Below are 18,717 nucleotides of genomic sequence, written 5' to 3'. Positions count from 1 at the left end.
TAGGTATCAAACTGTGGAATACATTTTATCTGGTCTCTTGGCAAACATCACAGGCAACTTTGTTGGCATTTGATGGGTACTTTCTAGGTTGTATGACATGGTTAGCATGCAGTTGGCTCTCTTGATCACCTTGGGAGTATTAGAAATCCTAAGCCCCTGCCAGTAAATTTCACACATGCATTTTCCCACGTAAACTGAGCAGCTCTTTACCGAGTATATGCTGTATGGTCTTCCACCCATTTTGCTAATTTGTTTGTCCTATTGAGAAGGTCTTTTCCTATAGTTCAATACCTTGATGAATTTGATATTAATCAACTTGCAAACACTCTTTTCTAAAAATTTTTATTCGTTTGGTAGAGGATAAAATGTGAAGTTTTTCCGTAGACAATATGCTATCCGTATTCTTTGATAATTAATGTCAGTCATGATTTCACTTAAGATGTTTTAGAATTTCTCTTCACCTGCCTGTCCCTGCATTTAGAGGTCATTTTTATAAATAATTCTAAATATCATTATAAATGGGTAAATTTTTATATTAAATGAGGGTAAGATCAATCAACTGGAAGTTATAGAAAGGAATAAAAGGCTAAGGAGAAAATAAATGAGTAGTAATTCACTTGTAAAACTTAGAAGATATTTTAAAGGATAGGTTATCAAATTTCTGTTTGCCTCTCAAGTGAACCCTTCTTTAAAGGTTATTTACCAATGTTGCTTTGTCTGTAAAATGGTGGCTACCTAAATCCATTTGACCCCAAAAAAGTTAGACGTACAAATGAGACCATACATGAAAAAGTATATAAAATTCTACAGGCTAGAATTTAATGTCCTCCTAACAAAATTATTTCCTTAATTCTAGCAATTACTGTTTTTTTTTTAATTTTTCCCTGTGGTAATACCACACAAAAGGCAGAAATGTTAAAAATTTAGAGGTTATCGTCGAACATTCTCATTAAAAACAACTAAAGTGGAGCTACAGGAGACAGAAAAGTCATGTCTGTTTATCATTGGTCTTTGATATCCACTTATTTTTATTTTTTTAAAGAATGAGTATAAAAATTTTCTTCAGACTTTTTTTTATTCATTAATATAGATTATTGATATGAAATATCAGATGACAGTTTTCAATTTACTGGGTATTTGGTATGGCGTAGAAAATAAAACTGCATAATTTCATATTCTCCATGTAGATCTTTTATAAGAAGTTCAACAGTAAAAAAACTGAAAGATTAGTTTTAAAAAGAGAGTTTCTTTATTATAATATTAATACGTGACTAACATTAAGATGATAAAGCATTTCTTGTCTGTAATCATATTTTCCAGGTAATGATAATTAAAATGCAAAAGATAAACCCTGTTCAGCCTCCGAAAATACATAAACCATGCTCAAAAACACCTACAAATCATTATACTCTAGTATGCAAAATTAATCAGAAACAAAAAAATGGCATTTTAAAGTATATTTGAAGTCTTGAGTATGAGATATAAATATTATTCAACATCAGTGCTTACCCCTAAAACACAAGCATGCTGCATTTCACTCTTTTGAATATGTTACTTTATGTACTTACACCCTACCTACCTTAAAAGTAAAAATAGATGATCTAACATATTTTCAGAAAAGTCCTGTAACCTGCCAATACACTGTTCTAGTTTTTGTAGGATCAGCCATAATACTTCAAGTCTTCTGGAGAACTTGAAAAACATCCAGGTGGGACTAACACTCCATGTCCCTAATAAAGACATGAAAGTGAATTCTATCTCAGAATAGACAGGTGCTCTTTAAACAAAACACTTTTAATGTATATGGGTATTTTAAAAATTCAGTCCCTACAAGTGAAACTAAAGGCTGATTATTCATCATCCAGGAATGGGACGGCAGTTATCACAGATGGTTCTTTATGATTTCCAGTTTAATGAGCTGCCTTTGAAGACAAGGAAAGCCACGAAATATTATAAATGGGGCCATTAACATAAAACAGAAAACATGTCTGTATCAAATGTGTACTGTTTGGTTGCCACAATTAAAAAAAAAATACAGTTGAAATAACATCAGTTGTAGTAGAAGAGAAAGGAAGTTTGAGATGTGTGGTAAGATTAAGAGTTTGGGAGTCTTTAAAATGTTTTTTAGTAGATCTATAAAAATCTGAATGGCAAATCTCAAAATATTCAGGTAAGAGAAGTCTAGATAGAGTAACCGACAAAACCTCATACTTCCTAAGTTGAGCCCCTCTATCACCCTACTCTGTAATAAAGACTTGTACAAGACAAATATACATATTTACATACATAAAATAGATATTCATTCACACATACATATGTAAATACATATGCGTATATGTCTATATGTACACGTGTATATGCCTATGCTTTGTATGTATGTTGATATATACATTTCAATTCAGTCTGGCAAATTAAGTAAAAACAAAACAAGAAGAAAGAGGAAACAAAAATATTACCTGAAGAAAAGAAATCTATCACCAAAGAACAGTTGGAGTCAGTGAGTTGAAAAGTATGAGGTATGGTTCTGCTTACTTAAAAAATCCAACAAACCAACAATACTCTTGTTCTTATAGTGGTTTTACACGTGATATCCCCTCTTCCTAGAATGCACCCTCACCCCTTTTCTGAACCTGGTTAGCTCCTACTTGATCACACAAGTACCTAACAACACTGTGAAAGTGTCACCTCTTCTGGAAGCCATCCAAACCCACTAGGTTTGTGTGAAAAGCCTCTCCCTCCTCTTTCATGGCCCCAAAACCCGCAAACTTCTCTAAGCCCCTGAGCACTAACAACATCCACCTACTGCTAAGTCTTCTCCACCACTCCGGGCACCATAAGAATGCTTTTGTGTCTTCAGCATAGAATAGGCAGTTAATACATCTTCTGACTGATTAAAAGAGTGAACAGTTAAATGAATAAGCACATGTATGAAAACTATAATTTTTTAAAAACATTCTTCTTCGTTCAAGAGAAACCCTTGAAACTTCAGAATTTAATGAATCATATTAGTAGAAATGGAATGATTCCATTTGGTATATTTCGTCAAACATAAACTCTCTTGCTGTAGACAAGACAATGACTCTGAAGCTGCCCCTATGGAGGATACTTTAGCAGCAGTATAATTTTTTATTGGTCTGAACAACTGTGAGATAAGGGGCAAAGTTGCAGCTAGAGCAGCATTTTAACTGCAAGAATTGTACCACAGATTAAAAAGAAAAAAAGTTTACAGGTTTTTTTATTTGACTTTCTCTTATTTTTTTCTACAGTATAGAATATGAATAAGTCACCTAACACGCAGGAATAAAAGTTAACATAAATTATATAAATTCACATCAGGACAAAGGACTTATCTACCACCTTCCTGTCATGCCTTCTTTTCTAATTCTTTGCTTTTGGTTTCTTTTCCCCTGTGCTCCTTTGGCACTAATTTTTTTTTTTTTTTTCCGGTTATCTCCATACCTCCATGACAGCAAACCAGAAGAAGATAAATATGACCATCATTAAATCTCCCACTCCCAAAACGACACCCCATCCAGATGAGGGATTCTTCTATTGTGTAGTTCCTTGAAGTAACTTGAATATAGGTACCCAAACCAAACAGGATAAAAGTGTACAACAGGACAAAAATGTATGCAAAGCAGCTCAGCTGTGGTTGCTAGAATATGTGCAGCAGCTAACAGATTAACCTGTCATATAACAACCTGACAAATCCAGGGTTGGCAGATGCAGAGATGCAAATATGCCCTAGATATATCTGAAAATTCTAACCAAAAAACAGACTGCATTGTGTGTGTCTTATATGTGCCTATGAGAAAAGAGCATTTTTAAGCAGAATATTTTTATGGGCTCACAACATTATTTTTCCTCATGAAGATCAAAGATCAAGAAAACAAATTATATGATGACATGAAATTTATATTTAAATGCTTCATAAATGCATGTGTGCTCATCTTTCCTGTACTTCTATTCTGGGAATCCCAATATTAAAAATTCAGGTCCTATTAATTCTGATTATGCCTACCAAAAATGAAGTGAGAATCTTATGAATAAAGAGGCATCTGGATACTCAATATCTTGTAATAACTTATAATGGAAAAGAATCTAAAAAAAGAATATATATATATATATAACTGAATATATACATATATATATATATATACATAAAGCTGAAACACTTTGCTGTACACCTGAAACTAATACAATATTGTAAATCAGCTATATTTTAATTTAAAAAAAAGGCATCTGGGAGCTAACTGGAAAAGTAGGAGATTATTTAACAAATATTCTGATGATCTACCATGGCCCCATTCTAAGGTTAGTGCCATAGTGGATTCAGAGATGTATGAAATATATTCTAAGACCTCAGAGAACATGCAATGTTATGAAAATAAGTAAATAAAAAGTAATATATTAAGAAGTAGAATAAAATAAGTGGCATAAATATTTGTTGGCAACATATAATTTCAATGCAATTGAAATTCTAAAGTCCACTGGAGGGTTAAGGGAAATGTTTCTGAAAGACCTTGAGAAACGACTACTTTGTCTTGCCATTCTGCATGTCCTACTCTGTAAAACCTACTCATTCCCATGATTTAAACACCATTCCTCTACAACAAATGACGTTCCAAGGGTCTATCTGCAAATCCAGACGTATTCTTGGATGTATTCTTTCACTTCCAGCTACTGGCTGGGCATCTCCATGTTAATGTCCCAAGGATACATCATACTCAATATGTCCAAAACCTCCTAGTTTTCTCAGCCCCAAACCATTTTCCTTTGTTTCTACTTTAGTAAATATTCGAAACCACTCTTCTATGTTCTCAGGTTCAAGGTCTTGGACTCCTCCTCTGCCTTACTCTTACCCTTGAACCAAATCTGATTGTTCCCTAATAAGTTTGCTGTCCTAAGTAAGGTCCTAAACTAAACACAGCCTGAAAAACCAATCTCCTTGTTTCCATTATGTGTATTTGCCTATCTTCTCAACAAAATGTTGCAAGGGTTACCTTCCTTCATACTTTTCTCTCTTTCTTAAGAAGCATTAGTGCTCTCCATTCCTTACATACAGTATATAAACTAAATTTCTTGGCTCAATTTTCAGCAATTGGCCCCTGCCTATATATCTGGCCATTTCTCTTCTTTATCTGCACCAAATGCACTAGCCATCCTGGAACCTTCCTTACACACTCTTGCCTTTGCTTATGTCGACCCAATCTACCTGGCATGTCCTCCTCCCCATTATGTCACCTGATGAAGAAGTTCTATTCATCCTTCAAATGTCACCATGTCAAGGGCTTTCCCTGACATCTCCCTGATAAAACAGCACTCCCACTCTTTCTAATACCCTTATTCTGCTTTATTTTTCTTCATAACACATCACAGATTGCATAGTTCTTTATTTGTTTACTTCCTGTGTCTAGCCATAGAATGTAAACTTCTAAAAGACAGATATATATTTGGGTGCTCAGTAATCTTTGTTGGATTAATGGAATTTAATCCTTCAGACACCATCCAATCTCATCTTTTCTTCAAGAAAGCAAGAAGTAGGGTTGCCCTCTTAGGGCAAGGATCACAGACTATCTTACATTATCTGTGTTGATATATATTGCAATCCCACTATGCTGAAGGGGCTGTGGTTTACTCATATTTTTATCTCTTTTAGCACCTAATGAACACTCAATAATGCATACTGAATTGAGCTAAATTCAATGTGAATAGAAATCTCCGAACAATTAAATCCTTCTCCAATCTATAGAAATAGATTATCTTCAGGATGGTACTACATTACAAGGAAAATGAGGATGATTAAGACATCAAACAATCTTCAGTTTGGGCATCTAGGAATCCCACAAAGAACTTCCTGACCCAGAGAAAACCTGGAATAGCTAGGTTTCTTCCTTATTTGGAACCACCACTTTTCAGATTTAATGCCCTGTATATTACTTTTATTTTATTTCTACTACACTAACTGAGTCAGCTTTGAGTTGATGACAAGCTCTTCTTCGGCCCTCTCATAAGGATCCCCATCCAGGCCACAGTGAATTTCAGTGATTTAAAGTATTGAGGTGGCACAAAAGTTTTTATAAGATTCCTTCAGGCTTTTAAGGAGCTAAATTGATTTTTTTTATTTGGTTAGGTTATACTATGTTTTCAGGGTCAGTGGTTTCATCTCATGCTGATACTTTTATATTAGATTATAACTTGCTGAGTCCCCTTTTATTTTACAGCCAAACGTTCATTTGGACTCTATGTGGCTGGTGCATAATGCAGATTGCAAAAAGTGAAGGGTAAGGATTGCATCCAGCAGATCATTTGGACTGCTTAAACAAACAAATCTTAGAGTCTGCAATATAAGAAATATTTATTTTTCAGATGACCAGAGTTCTTAAAAAATCACAGGGCTTTGATTCTACAACAACACAAATATCTTCATGTATATGCATTAATTTATTTATGCACTCAACAAAAATTTGAGTACCAACTACATATAAAACACGATGGTAGACCAAAATGTAATAAAACATGGTCTCTGTACTCAGAGAAAATATATCCCTCTACCAAATGTTCTCTTTTTCACAAGCAAGTGAATTTTATATAAAACGTCTTAAGTCTTAATTTTCCTTTATTTACATCTAAACTAACAGAATCACTATTTTAAGAGTGTTAGCAGGTAATTTTTCAGAATTCTGATGCTACAGAGGTCCGATATTAATAAAGAGGCCAATGCCCTATAGGATTCAAGTGATTGTAAAAGTCCCTTTGCCTGCTAACGTTCTATGATTCAATGAATATTGAACTCCTTAATAAAGATGAATAGGAAGATGATATCACAAGTCTTTATGAAGTCATATGAAAAAAACAGTATTATTTAGAGATACTAGGCAAAAGTGGTATTTGTTTGGTATCTGACACATTCAGGATTATTGACACTTTTGACTTTGTTTTGTGAAAACATCTTTCAGGGTAAAAGACTTAAAAAATCCTTGAGTGTCTTCAGTGCTGCAAATCAAATAGTTCAATCCCCTGGATAAATTCCCTGTTGTTCAGACTGTCTAGGCCAATTCTCAAAGCTGCATTTTTAATGATAAATTGAATTCCTCTAAATCAAAAATCAGTTTTCATACTTTATGAAAGTTATGCCTCAATGTAAAAAATAAAAGTATTTCATTTAAAATATATTTTATAAAATTTTATTAAACCAACTGATATTCAATCAAATATATATTAATTTTAACAGCTTACTAAAGCAATTGAATATTGCTGATATTTGTGAAGATTCTGAAAGAAATAAGGACAAAGCATTTGACATTAAACATAATGAATATTTTTATATATTTAGACACAATATGTCTTTAAGATATAAAGTACTTTCAGTCAGTAGTCAAATATTCTCGGTGCAAAAAAATCTGCCACTATAATTATCCCTAAGATAGTGCATACCTTTGGCAACCCCGTTGTTCCAGATGTGTAAAGAATATACAGCGGATGTTCGGAAAGAACAGGAACACAATCATGTGACTGTGCTTTTGCCATCTCTTCATCCCAATCAAGGTCACGACCTGGAGCCAAAGGAACCGGCTCCTACAAAGCAAAAATATAGGAATATGCACTGAACAAAGGAGATTAAATCAGGAGAACGCTGGAGAGTAGCTAAATCTATATTAGTCTGAGCATCTGACTGAAATCTAGGCCTATAGAGCACTAAATATCAGACTTATGACTCAGTATCTCAGGGTCATAAGTTGAGATAAATGTTCATAAAAAAATCCAACAGTTTGATGTTGGCTTCAACTAAACTTACAACAGAAAACGTTTTATTCAAACCTAGAGATACCCTTAAGAAATTCAATATGATGCAGGCATGATTTCATCAACAGTCAGAGCTTAACTAACAGAGGTTCATGCTTCTATAAATGCATGTACACTAACACCTTTATAAGCTAACTTCTATTTTCTTTTTGACCTGAAACACACACTTTATTTTTTTTAATTGGGGTATAGTTGCTTTACAATGTTGTGTTAGTTTCTGCTGTACAACGAACTGAATCAGCTATATGTGTATATATATCCCCTCCCTCTTGGACCTCCCTCCAATCCACCTCCCCATCCCACCCATCTAGGTCACCACAGAGCACCGAGCTGAGCGCGCTGCACTATACAGCAGGTTCTCACTAGCTATCTGTTTTATACATGTTAGTGTATATATGTCATTCCCAATCTCCCAATTCATCCCACTCCCTCTTCCCCCGCCCCGTGTCCACACGTCTATTCTCTACGTCTGTGTCTCTATTCCTGCCCTGCAAATAGGTTCACCTGTACCATTTTTCTAGATTGCACATATATGTGTTAATATACGATATTTGTTTTTCTCTTTCTGACTTACTCTGTATGACACACTTTAGGTCCATCCATGCACCCCAATATTCACTGCAGCACTATTTACAATAGCCAGGACATGGAAGCAACCTAAATGTCCATCAACAGATGAATGGATAAAGAAGATGTGGTACATATATACAATGGAATATTACTCAGACATAAAAAGGAACGAAATTGGGTCATTTGTAGAGACGTGGATGGACCTAACTTCTATTTTTCATAACCTATTTCTTTTACTTTGGAACTACTGTCTTCACAATGAAATCTCAACTAACCCACTAAAATTTCTCTTTATACAGGGCCATTTAAGAGTAATACTGTGGCCATTTTTCCAAATGAGAGAATATTAAATAACTTTCAGGGGTGGAGGAGTAATCTACTTTTGCTTTTTCAAGAACAAAAATCGGTTTTGAAGTTAATGAGAGTATGAGACATATACAAAAAGCTATCCAAGTTTTCCTCCATCTACGTTATTGACTAATATGGTAGAAATGTTTGTTTTCTTTTTTGTTCCTAGAACCAAGCTCTAGTGTTATAAACTTTATAATAATAGAGCCATGAATTAGACAGACACATCTTAAGTTAGACAGACCTCTTTAAAAATGGTGCCAATGAAATAAGCCAGGTAGGTGAAGAAGAAGGAAGTGGCTTATGGAAAAATTACTCTAGTGGGGAGTTATAGCTATTTAATTCTAGTTATGATCCAGTACATATCTAGTTATTTTATGAAATGTTGACTAAGCTCAAGATGACACATCACGAAGTTTACAGTTGGTGAACTTGTTAGTAGGCACAAGGCAAGACTACTCATTCCTCAGTGAAAGTAAGTTCACCACCTAGAGAGTATATGTAGCCATTCACTTCATCAAGGTGAATCCCTGAACTAAGTCCAGAGACTCTGACAGATTTTTAAAAGCCAGGCCATTTCCACTTTTCTGGTTCCCTAATGTTTTGATCAGGGTTGTAGAAACCGGTCATATATTTAAATGGGTACATTTACAAATTAACATTTCAATATAATATCACAAATATGATGCCTATATGAATACGCACATTGATAGACAACAATCTGAGTTGACCTTCATGAAGGGGAAGTTTTAGGCCCAACTGGTTTCTCCAGCCTCACCTTGAATGTGCCCTGGATGTGCCATTTAGATAAATAAAAACAGATAACTGTGACCAAATTGTAAATTTCCATTTGTTTTTATGTACCAGATAAACACAACTAATTTCAAATTATCAAGCCCTTGCCATCACAATTACGGACCTATAAAAAAATCATAACACTGTGTAATAAAAAAGGTCAATTGATTAATCGCAAAAATAATTGCAGATAAAATGAAATGAGGACTTGAATGAATGGTTAGTCTTCAGGCTAAGAAATACAGGAATGTAAAAAGAAGATCTGATGAAGGGAAGAGAGGGGAAAAATCAACATTAGCCTTTACATACATGCGTTTACTTCTATAGACATGCCCTTCCTAAATGTTATCATTCTTAAAATGCAGTCCTGGGGGAAGCACCAGGGGTGACTGATGTGACCTGCCAGTTAAGCCGTCATTGCTTGCCTGAGGCTTAGGAGTGGCAGCCAGGTTTTTATTTCCTCTGGCAAAAATGCAATCCTGGTAATGAAATGCATCACCAAGCCTCATAATTTGTGTCTCTCTAAGCTCAAAGCAAAGCCAATCCACTGGGCTTATTAACTGCCTCAACAGCATGTCAGATATGAAGGACAAGAGACATCCAACTAAAATAAAGGAAAGTCAAAACAGAGGGAAAGGTTTCAAGAAAAAGAAAGAGGGAGAGAAAGGGAACTAGTTATGGGAGGGGGAAAGGGAAAGTGGATCTCTACCTATTAAGAGGGAAGAGAAGCCTACCATCTTTTTTTTTTTAATCAAGTGTAAATAGACTAAATATTTATTTAAAAGGCAGAGATGGTCACATTGGATAAAAAAATTAAGGCCCCAAAATATGTTATCTATAAGAGAAAATGTTTTAAAATATAAACACATTACTGGTTAAAAAGAAAGGGATGGAAAAAAGTTACACTATGCAACAAAAAGTACAAGCAAGATTATATGGTTATGTATCAAAGTAGATTTTTTACAAAATACCAAACGATAATGAAAATGAGCAACTGGAACTCTTGTAATTTTCTGGTGGAACAGTAAAATGATACGTCCACTTTGTAAAATTATTTAATAGTTCTTTATAAAGTCAAATATACATCTAATACATGAATCAGCAATTCTACCCCTAGGTATTTACACAAGAGAGATGAAAACACAGGTCCACACAGACTTGTACAAGAATGTTCATAGTAGCCTTAGTCATAATAACTCCAAAGTAGAAATAACCCAAATATCCATAAATAGAAGAACGGAAAAACAATTTTTGATATATTTATGGTCTGAAATACTACTCAGTAAAAAAACAATAAACTACTGATACATGCCACACAAGGAGTATATCTCAAGAACATATTGAACAAAAGAGGGCAGACACAATAGAGTATATATGGTATGCTTCTATTTATATGAAGCCTAGGAATGAACAAAAATAATCTATGACAATACAAATCAGAAAGCATTTGCTTCTGGGGATGGGGAATGGTTGACTGGAAAAAGGAACAAGTATGGAGAAATTCTATATCTGGATCTGGATGGTAGTTACACAAGTGCATGCAATTTTGAAAATGCATCAAACTGTACTCTTATGATCTGTCCATTTTATTGTATGTAAACTATATCTCAAAAATTAAAATAAAATAATAATTTGAGTACCTACAATGTGCATATTATATTAAGATGTGAATAATGCTGAATAGAGATAGTGTACAAAAATTAATAATAAAAAAAGAGGAAAAAGAAGATATTTGCCTGAGAAAAATCTGAATAGGAAACATTCATATCCATATCCAATGTATTTATAAAGTAAAAGAAAACAGCACATATCTTGTTGGTTAAAAGTCATTAAACTGGGTTTAAATCTTGGCTCCACCACTAATTAGCTGTGACTCTGGGCTATGACCTGTCCATGACTCAGTTTCTTCATCCGTAAAATGGGGCCAGTAATAACATCTACTTTATTGGTTTATAAGAATGTAAGAATTAAATAAGGAGTATCTGAAAGTACTTTGTGCTTAGCATTAAGTTTTTTGTAAATTCTACATGAATTCATACATGTGTGAATAGTACACACACATTAAACACTTGTGTGTGTTTGTTCCTACCCTTCCTCTAACCTTCTCTTACCCAAAGCCTTCTTTATTACTGACTTTGCTTTCCCTGATTGAACAGCAACAAACCTTTTTTAAAAACATGCTGGAGGTCATCTGAAAGAAATTTAAAATTCTTCTTCGAGACAGTAAAAATATTAAAATCATTGAGTGCAACAGTTCATGAACCACAGACTACTAAAACTACACAGGAATTTAACGTGGTAACGCGAATTGCTAGGTGGTAATCAAAATGAGAGAGCTTTAATGCTCTCTGTTCTTATGTCTTGTCATTTAAGCATTTTCCACAGATAACCTCTCAAGAGTTCTACAAAATTATACATGATTCTTTGCACACTTTCAATTTTCCTTCTGCAAAATATTTTAATCTGCTAGAAACCCAAATTGGTCCCAGTATAAATAGCTGGAGACTTAGCTTGGATGTAGAAATGAGGTGATCATTAGGGCAAATTTGTTAGAAAAAGCATTGTAAAATATAGTCATTGATCTATTTACTGCTTTTCCTTCCTTCACAGATCACAGAATAATTTATCTGTTTAGAATATTCATATTTTGTTTTCCTGAACATAGTTTTTATTTCCAGACCAATTACTTTTTCTAAAGTTTTTAAAAGACATCTTAAATGCAAATTAATCAAGACTGGGTAGCTGAGAGTTTAAGCATCCAGTCAGAGTATATACACATTCAGATCATGACCCTGACAAAACTTGCAGGTGAACCACATTGCTTAGAAATATCGAAAAAAATAAGAAAAAGTTATGTCATGAATGCATACATGTAGATACTAGCTTATCCTTGCATAGGCATAAGGTAAGTGATATTTAATATAAAATTAATAATGCGGTAGTTTTCTTACTGTTTTATAACTTTGCTTTCAAAGAATTACATTACTATACAGTATGCCTCTTTCTCTGGTAACTGGAAAAGGTGGGTATCAGCCTATCATCACAGGTAAGTGGTTTTTTAAAAAATTTAACAGTGTTTCTAATACTGTAGTATGAATATGACTGTAATGCCATATGCCATAAAAACTGTATAATTATTCACTCATTAGTGTGTAGGCTGGGCTACCATGAAGCAATCATATTGCTGCTGCTTCTTTATCAATGCATGAATCATTATACCTAAATATGAATTTCTTTTTCACATTATCTTTTCATTTTTGATGTTTAGTGTTGTAATACGTAGAACATCTACAGTGTTTTGTATCATATAAGCCAATATTGATGCAGGTACTGATAGACAATTCATCTTGTAAACAGATGACATAAACTTATGGTATGAGTAAATATAGTTACAAATCTACTTTCTCTTCCTTATGACTTTTTTAATAATATTTTCTTTTCTCTAGCTTACTTTATTGTAAGAGAATACAGTATATAATACATATAACGTGCTAATCAACTGGTTATGTTATTGGTAAGGCTTCCAGTCAACAATAGGCTATTAGGTAAGTTTATGGGGGAGTCAAAAGTTATAAGCAGATTTTCAGCTGCCCAGTGGGCCAGTGTCCCTAACCCCTGCATTGGGTCAACTGTATTATTATTATAGTTATAATGTAAATTAATAAAGGACACCACAATAGACTACACATTAATTCTAATTCATTAATATTACAGATACTCCTATGTTCCACTCTTTTTGTTTTAAGCTCGTTTTTTATAATGACAGAAAACATCATTCTTTTTTGCCAAAAATAGTGACATTCCTGAAGTATTGTATATTCAACAGTTTATAAATCAAGTGTTCCTTTCAAATGGTCAAAAAGAGTCATCCTTAGCACATCACCATAAGCAAGGACCAAATTCAATATTCAGATTACCATATTTGGACGATTATAAATGAGAACTTTATCTGGCTTGTGTTGTCCTATTCTCAGAGCTTCTTCTAGAAGTGGTATGTATTCTACCTTCCTTCCAGGTTCAATGCCAAATGATGCTGTAACAACGACCTTGGGCTACAATGAAAAATAAGTAAATAAATACATGAGAAAGCTTAACCATCCTAATTAAGGTAACCACAATATTTCAGATGCAGGCTGACAATTTAACATTTCTTAAGAAACATTTGAATGATTCTGTTCTCTATTAAATAAATGGCCTGAAAACCAATAAGCTATTTTTAAATGTTATAGCCCTAACCACTTCCACATAAATCTCACTTACCTGTTCAGAATTCCACACTTAATGATGTTTCTGGCTAATAAACATGAGCTGTTAAAAAATACTTTCGAAAGAATTCATTAAATCAGGTAGATGTAAATTTGCCATGAACCAGTGAAATGGAAGCCTAGGGCCCCCTCACTTGCAGAGGCCTGCATAGCAGCTGGTTGTTGCTGAAGTTGTAGCATTTCTTAGCAGGGGGAGACCCAGCCTGACTGCTATTAGGAAGCATTTCTAAAGTTTTTTATGTAAGCATCTCTGCTTGAACACCTAGAGAGACTGCAGAAGGAAGAGACCTGAATCTCCAATAATTATTTTATGATTCTTTTCTCATTCCAAATACATACTCATTTTCACCAAATTTTATATTGTAATTTTGTCATATTTTTCTTAAAAGGGCCCTCATTTAGTTTCAAGCCCCACAAAGCCTGAACATGGCCCCGTCATTAAGACACACTTGGCACTCTTCTTTACCTGACAACTTGCCAGTCATTCTTCAAGATATGCACAGGTGTAGCTAAAAGGCTTAGGATCAATCTTCCTTCCCTGGTAGATTCTGAGCAGGCCTCAGATATCCAACTATAGTCAAAGTGTTTCTTTGTCCCCACCTCTGCACAGGAAGCTCTCCAAGGCCAAATTTGGACCCCGTTACCTCCCTGTCTCCTATGCCTGTTACAATGCTTGCCATACCATAAGCTCTCAACAAATATATGTGGCAATGAACCAAAATTCTCATTAATCTGCAAAACAAACATATCTTTGTTCTTTTAAGTACACCTAAAAGATATCTTCACGGAGAAATCCAAAGCAAAGGAAACAGATAATAAATTACTCAGGAGAAAGATAATCAGTCCAACACAGTGCACCTATTCCTGAATTTTGATTTCTGGTTACAATACATTTCATTTAGGGAAGGTTTATATAATGTCAAATATATGCATATATAGCACTTTCTGGTTTTTAATATCATTTAATATTCATGGAACTGGGGCCCAGTGCAGTTGCATAGCTTGCTCTAGGTTAGAAGTGTTGGAATCAGAAAGAGGGCCAGTACTGACAATTTCAGAATCTTCCTCTTTCCACTATTTCAAGCTGCCTTTTAAAGGCAAAAAAAAAAAAAAGGAAAGAAATGAAAAAGTAAATCTTGTATCCTTTTTTAATATTTTTAAAGGTCAGACATCTGAATATAATTCACATTTTAGTATCTGAAATATGTACACAAATAACTCCAGATAACATTCCCTAAGATTAGAATTCTGAATTCTGAATAAATGAAAGTAAGTTACACATCAAATTAAAAACATATATAGAATATATCAAAAGTTGAATAATTTAATAAAGTCAAAATTAGATTCTTCCTCTAGAAAATAATCCCTTTCACATTTCTATTAACAGCCTTTTATTGGAGGTTTTATTCCATCTCAAGTGGACTACATTCTTCCCATCTTCATCTGTTAAAATAAAACTTTTTCTTCGGCCTAATTAGTTGAAAATCACGACATCAAAATCATCCCTGGTTTCAATTATCATCCAAATATCTCAGGTATGTATCTCTATCTCTGTCTCCTCGCCATTAATTTGACTTGCTCAATGGTCCCGCCCATAAGAATATGCACTTACTGCCTAAGCTCCTTAACAAGGTTGGGGGTGGGGGAGGTGTCTATGTGTGTGTGTCTTATGGATGAAAACTCCTCCAGTGATACAGTATAAGTTTTATAAATTCTTATTTTATATACATATATAAATTTTCCCACATCGTATAAAATCTTTTAAAAAAGAAACAATACCTTTGCCCAAATGGTGTTTAAGATTTCTGTAGCTGAAAAGCTAGAGTCTATAGCTTCCTCAGAGAAGTCTCCAACTGCCCACTGATTTGCAGATCAGTGACTGATACTGCCCCCTAGATTTCCCTTCATAAGCACTAACTCAACATGTTTTTAAAAAGAGAGAAAAAAAGAGAATCCAGCCAGTTAGTGTGCAAACCAGCTTCCTAGTTCTAATAACTGATCTATTACCAGATGAAGTCAGATATGTAAAACCTCACTCCATGCCTAGTACTCTGGGGACCCTCAATATATATTAGTTCCCTTTTCTTTGTTAAGAATGTTTCTCATCCTGGGCTTGCAAAACTCTATAAAGGTCAGTCATCTCCTACTCCCATAATGACCTTCCTTCTTTAATCTTCCCACTGCTGTTCCTCTCCTGCACATTGCCCACTAGCCACTGATTCACAAAGAGACCACCTACCAAAGGTTCTCATTCTAACCTCTCTCACATCATACTGCAAGACTTGCCTCCTCTTAACATTGCTTAAAACATGACAGTCACCTGCTCAAAAATTCGACCGGTCAGCGTCTACAGGATGCAATTCAGACAATAACTGCCTTTTCAAGCTCACCTTCTCTCCCTCTTCAATCATATTGTTCTATTTGCTGTCCTTTAAATGAATTTTTACCCTTTCCTGCCTCTCATGCTAGACTCTTATTCTTTTTCGAGGCTTTTGGATCCCACTATGTCATTCTCTTCAACTAGCTGAACCTTAGCCAAGACGTAACTCAAATCTCACCTCCTTCAGGAAGCCTTCTTCAGCCACCCCAACTAAAAGATATCATTCCTGCCTCTAAATCAGGGATCTGCAAACTATGATTCAGAGCCAAACTCTGCCCAAATTACATTTTGTAAAGTGTTGTTGGAACACTGCTTTGCACTTAGTTCCTCCAGTGTCTAAGGCTGTTTTTGTGCTACCACAGCACAGCTGAGTAGTTGCAATAGAAACCATGTAACCCGAAATGCCTAAAATATTTACTATCTGGTAACTTACAGAAAAAAGTTTGCTGATTCCTGCTCTAAATTCATAGAATAATAACAGCTAACCTTTTTTTTTTAATGAATATTATATGCCAGGCACTGTGTTAGTGTTTTAAATTCAGTATCTCAAAGATATTTCACAACAGCCTTTCAAGTTTGTGATTTTAGTACCCCATCTAAACGTGTAACTTCACCTGTCCCTAACACCCCCTCTTAACCACTGTGCTATATACCACCATTCCTGGAAATATATAGATTATAAAACTAGTCATGTGTCCCATCCATTTGATAAGTATCATTTCTTAACCAGTTCCAAGGACAGTACCAGGCATAGAGTGGAAGCTTAATAAATACATGTTGAATGAGTAAATTAGTTATTATTTTTCTTAAATGTCTTACACAAATATACGGCAAGTTAACTTGAAAGGCTTGCACTTATATTCTTCACAGTATCTAGAAAGATGTCTACCACATAGGACTGACTCGAAAATAAAATTTTGGTTAATAGTGTATGCCAAATAAAAAGTAAACTTTATCTCATTTGATAGGAGGATCTAATAAGTACAGATCTAAGAGTACAGTACTCTTCGATGGTTCATCCACAGATAAATATGGCTGTACTATATGCAGCTACTACTTGATTTCTCCAAATAAAGCACTTACCTTTGCATGATCAATGCGACTGCTTAGTTCTCTGGATGCAAATCCCCCAAATATGAGACTATGGATGGCTCCTATCCTAGCACACGCCAGCATGGTGTACATCGCCTGGGGGATCATGGGCATGTAGATAACCACGGTGTCACCCTTCTTGACACCATGCTTGACCAAAACACCAGCCAGCTTAGAGACCTATAACAACATCATCAGATCAGCAAAGTGTTCTCTGTGATAATTCACTAAACTTCTCAGTTACAACAGTAACGCAAGAAGATGATCACCGCCCCCCCGCCCGCAGTGGATTATAGAAGTCTGAGAAATACATATTTGATGATGGTGGTAAGAGTTTAGATGGTGACAATGATAACAGACATCTGGATTATAATAATTGACTACAAACCAACTTACTATTATTATGCCATATGAATTCCATGGCTTAAATTTGCTTAATTATTCATTCAACAACATTTTTACTAAGCAACTATCATGCGCCAGACATTGTGTTTAGGGTTGGGAACACAACACTGAAAAACAAAGACAAAGACTTGTCCCTGTGGAGCTTTTATGCTAAAGGGGCAATCTGTCAAGTGAGCAGAAAAATAAAATAATTACAAATTTAGTTATATGTTGGGTTAACTGTTGAAGGAAACAGTTAAGATCAAAAGCCTACATATGATAAAATTTGTTGCAAGAAACCTTTTCATGGGCAATTACAGCAAGCTGTGGGAAGTATGCCAGATCTAAGTGAGGATTTAAGAAGTTCAACATTCTTTTATTTAAAAAATATATACTGAGTTCCTATACATCACACACACTGTTCTCTGATACATCAGTAAACAAACAAGACAAAGATCTCTATCAGAGTACTTATGTTTTAGCAGAGGATATGCAATAAATGTAATAATTATGTATTATGTTAAAAGGTATTGAGTGCTATTTGATGGGGGAATAGAGCAAAATAGAGGGGACTGGGAGTGCAGGGGATGTAATTCTCAATGGGACGATCAGAATAGTCCCAAAAGGGACTTCCCTGGTGGTCCAGTGGTTAAGACTCCACACAGACTTCCACTGCAGGGAGCATGGGTTCAATCCCTGGTTGGGGAACTAAGATCCCGCTTGCCACAGCACGGCCCCCCCCCAAAAAAAAAAAAAAGATAGACCTAAGAAAGTGACATTTTAGCAATGACACATAAGAGGTTGAGACTAAGTGGATATCTGTGAGCATACTATTTCAGGCAGAAAGGGCACCAGCACAGTGGCGTAAGGGGGTCATAGGTGATGTGACTGAGGAACGTAGAGGAGACCAGGGAGCTGAAACAGAAAGAACAAGTGAGAAAGTAAGCGGTCATAGATCAGGTCAGAGAGCTAAAGGGTCAGTAGGGATCCACTGGGCAAATGGAAGGACTATGGCTTGGCTTTGAATGTGACTGTTCAAGATAGTAAACAGAGGAGGCCTGGGAGAAGGAATTAGGC

At 35.0% G+C, this 18,717-nt stretch overlaps 1 protein-coding gene across 1 annotated transcript in view; it reads right to left on the bottom strand.

The window, feature by feature from the left end:
• Positions 1–18,717, bottom strand: part of ACSS3 (acyl-CoA synthetase short chain family member 3) — a 149,365-nt gene that overhangs the window by 77,711 nt on the left and 52,937 nt on the right. The window contains exons 3-5 of the mRNA XM_068560206.1: positions 17,248–17,436; positions 13,437–13,571; positions 7,438–7,578 (exon numbers count right to left, since the gene is read on the bottom strand). Coding sequence (XP_068416307.1) covers positions 7,438–7,578; positions 13,437–13,571; positions 17,248–17,436 — 465 coding nt within the window. The remainder of the gene's footprint in view (positions 1–7,437; positions 7,579–13,436; positions 13,572–17,247; positions 17,437–18,717) is intronic.

Source organism: Eschrichtius robustus, chromosome 13 (assembly GCF_028021215.1).
Source record: "Eschrichtius robustus isolate mEscRob2 chromosome 13, mEscRob2.pri, whole genome shotgun sequence".
In the NCBI taxonomy this organism is placed as follows: Eukaryota; Metazoa; Chordata; class Mammalia; order Artiodactyla; family Eschrichtiidae; genus Eschrichtius; species Eschrichtius robustus.
This window is presented reverse-complemented; position numbering and strand designations above follow the sequence as displayed.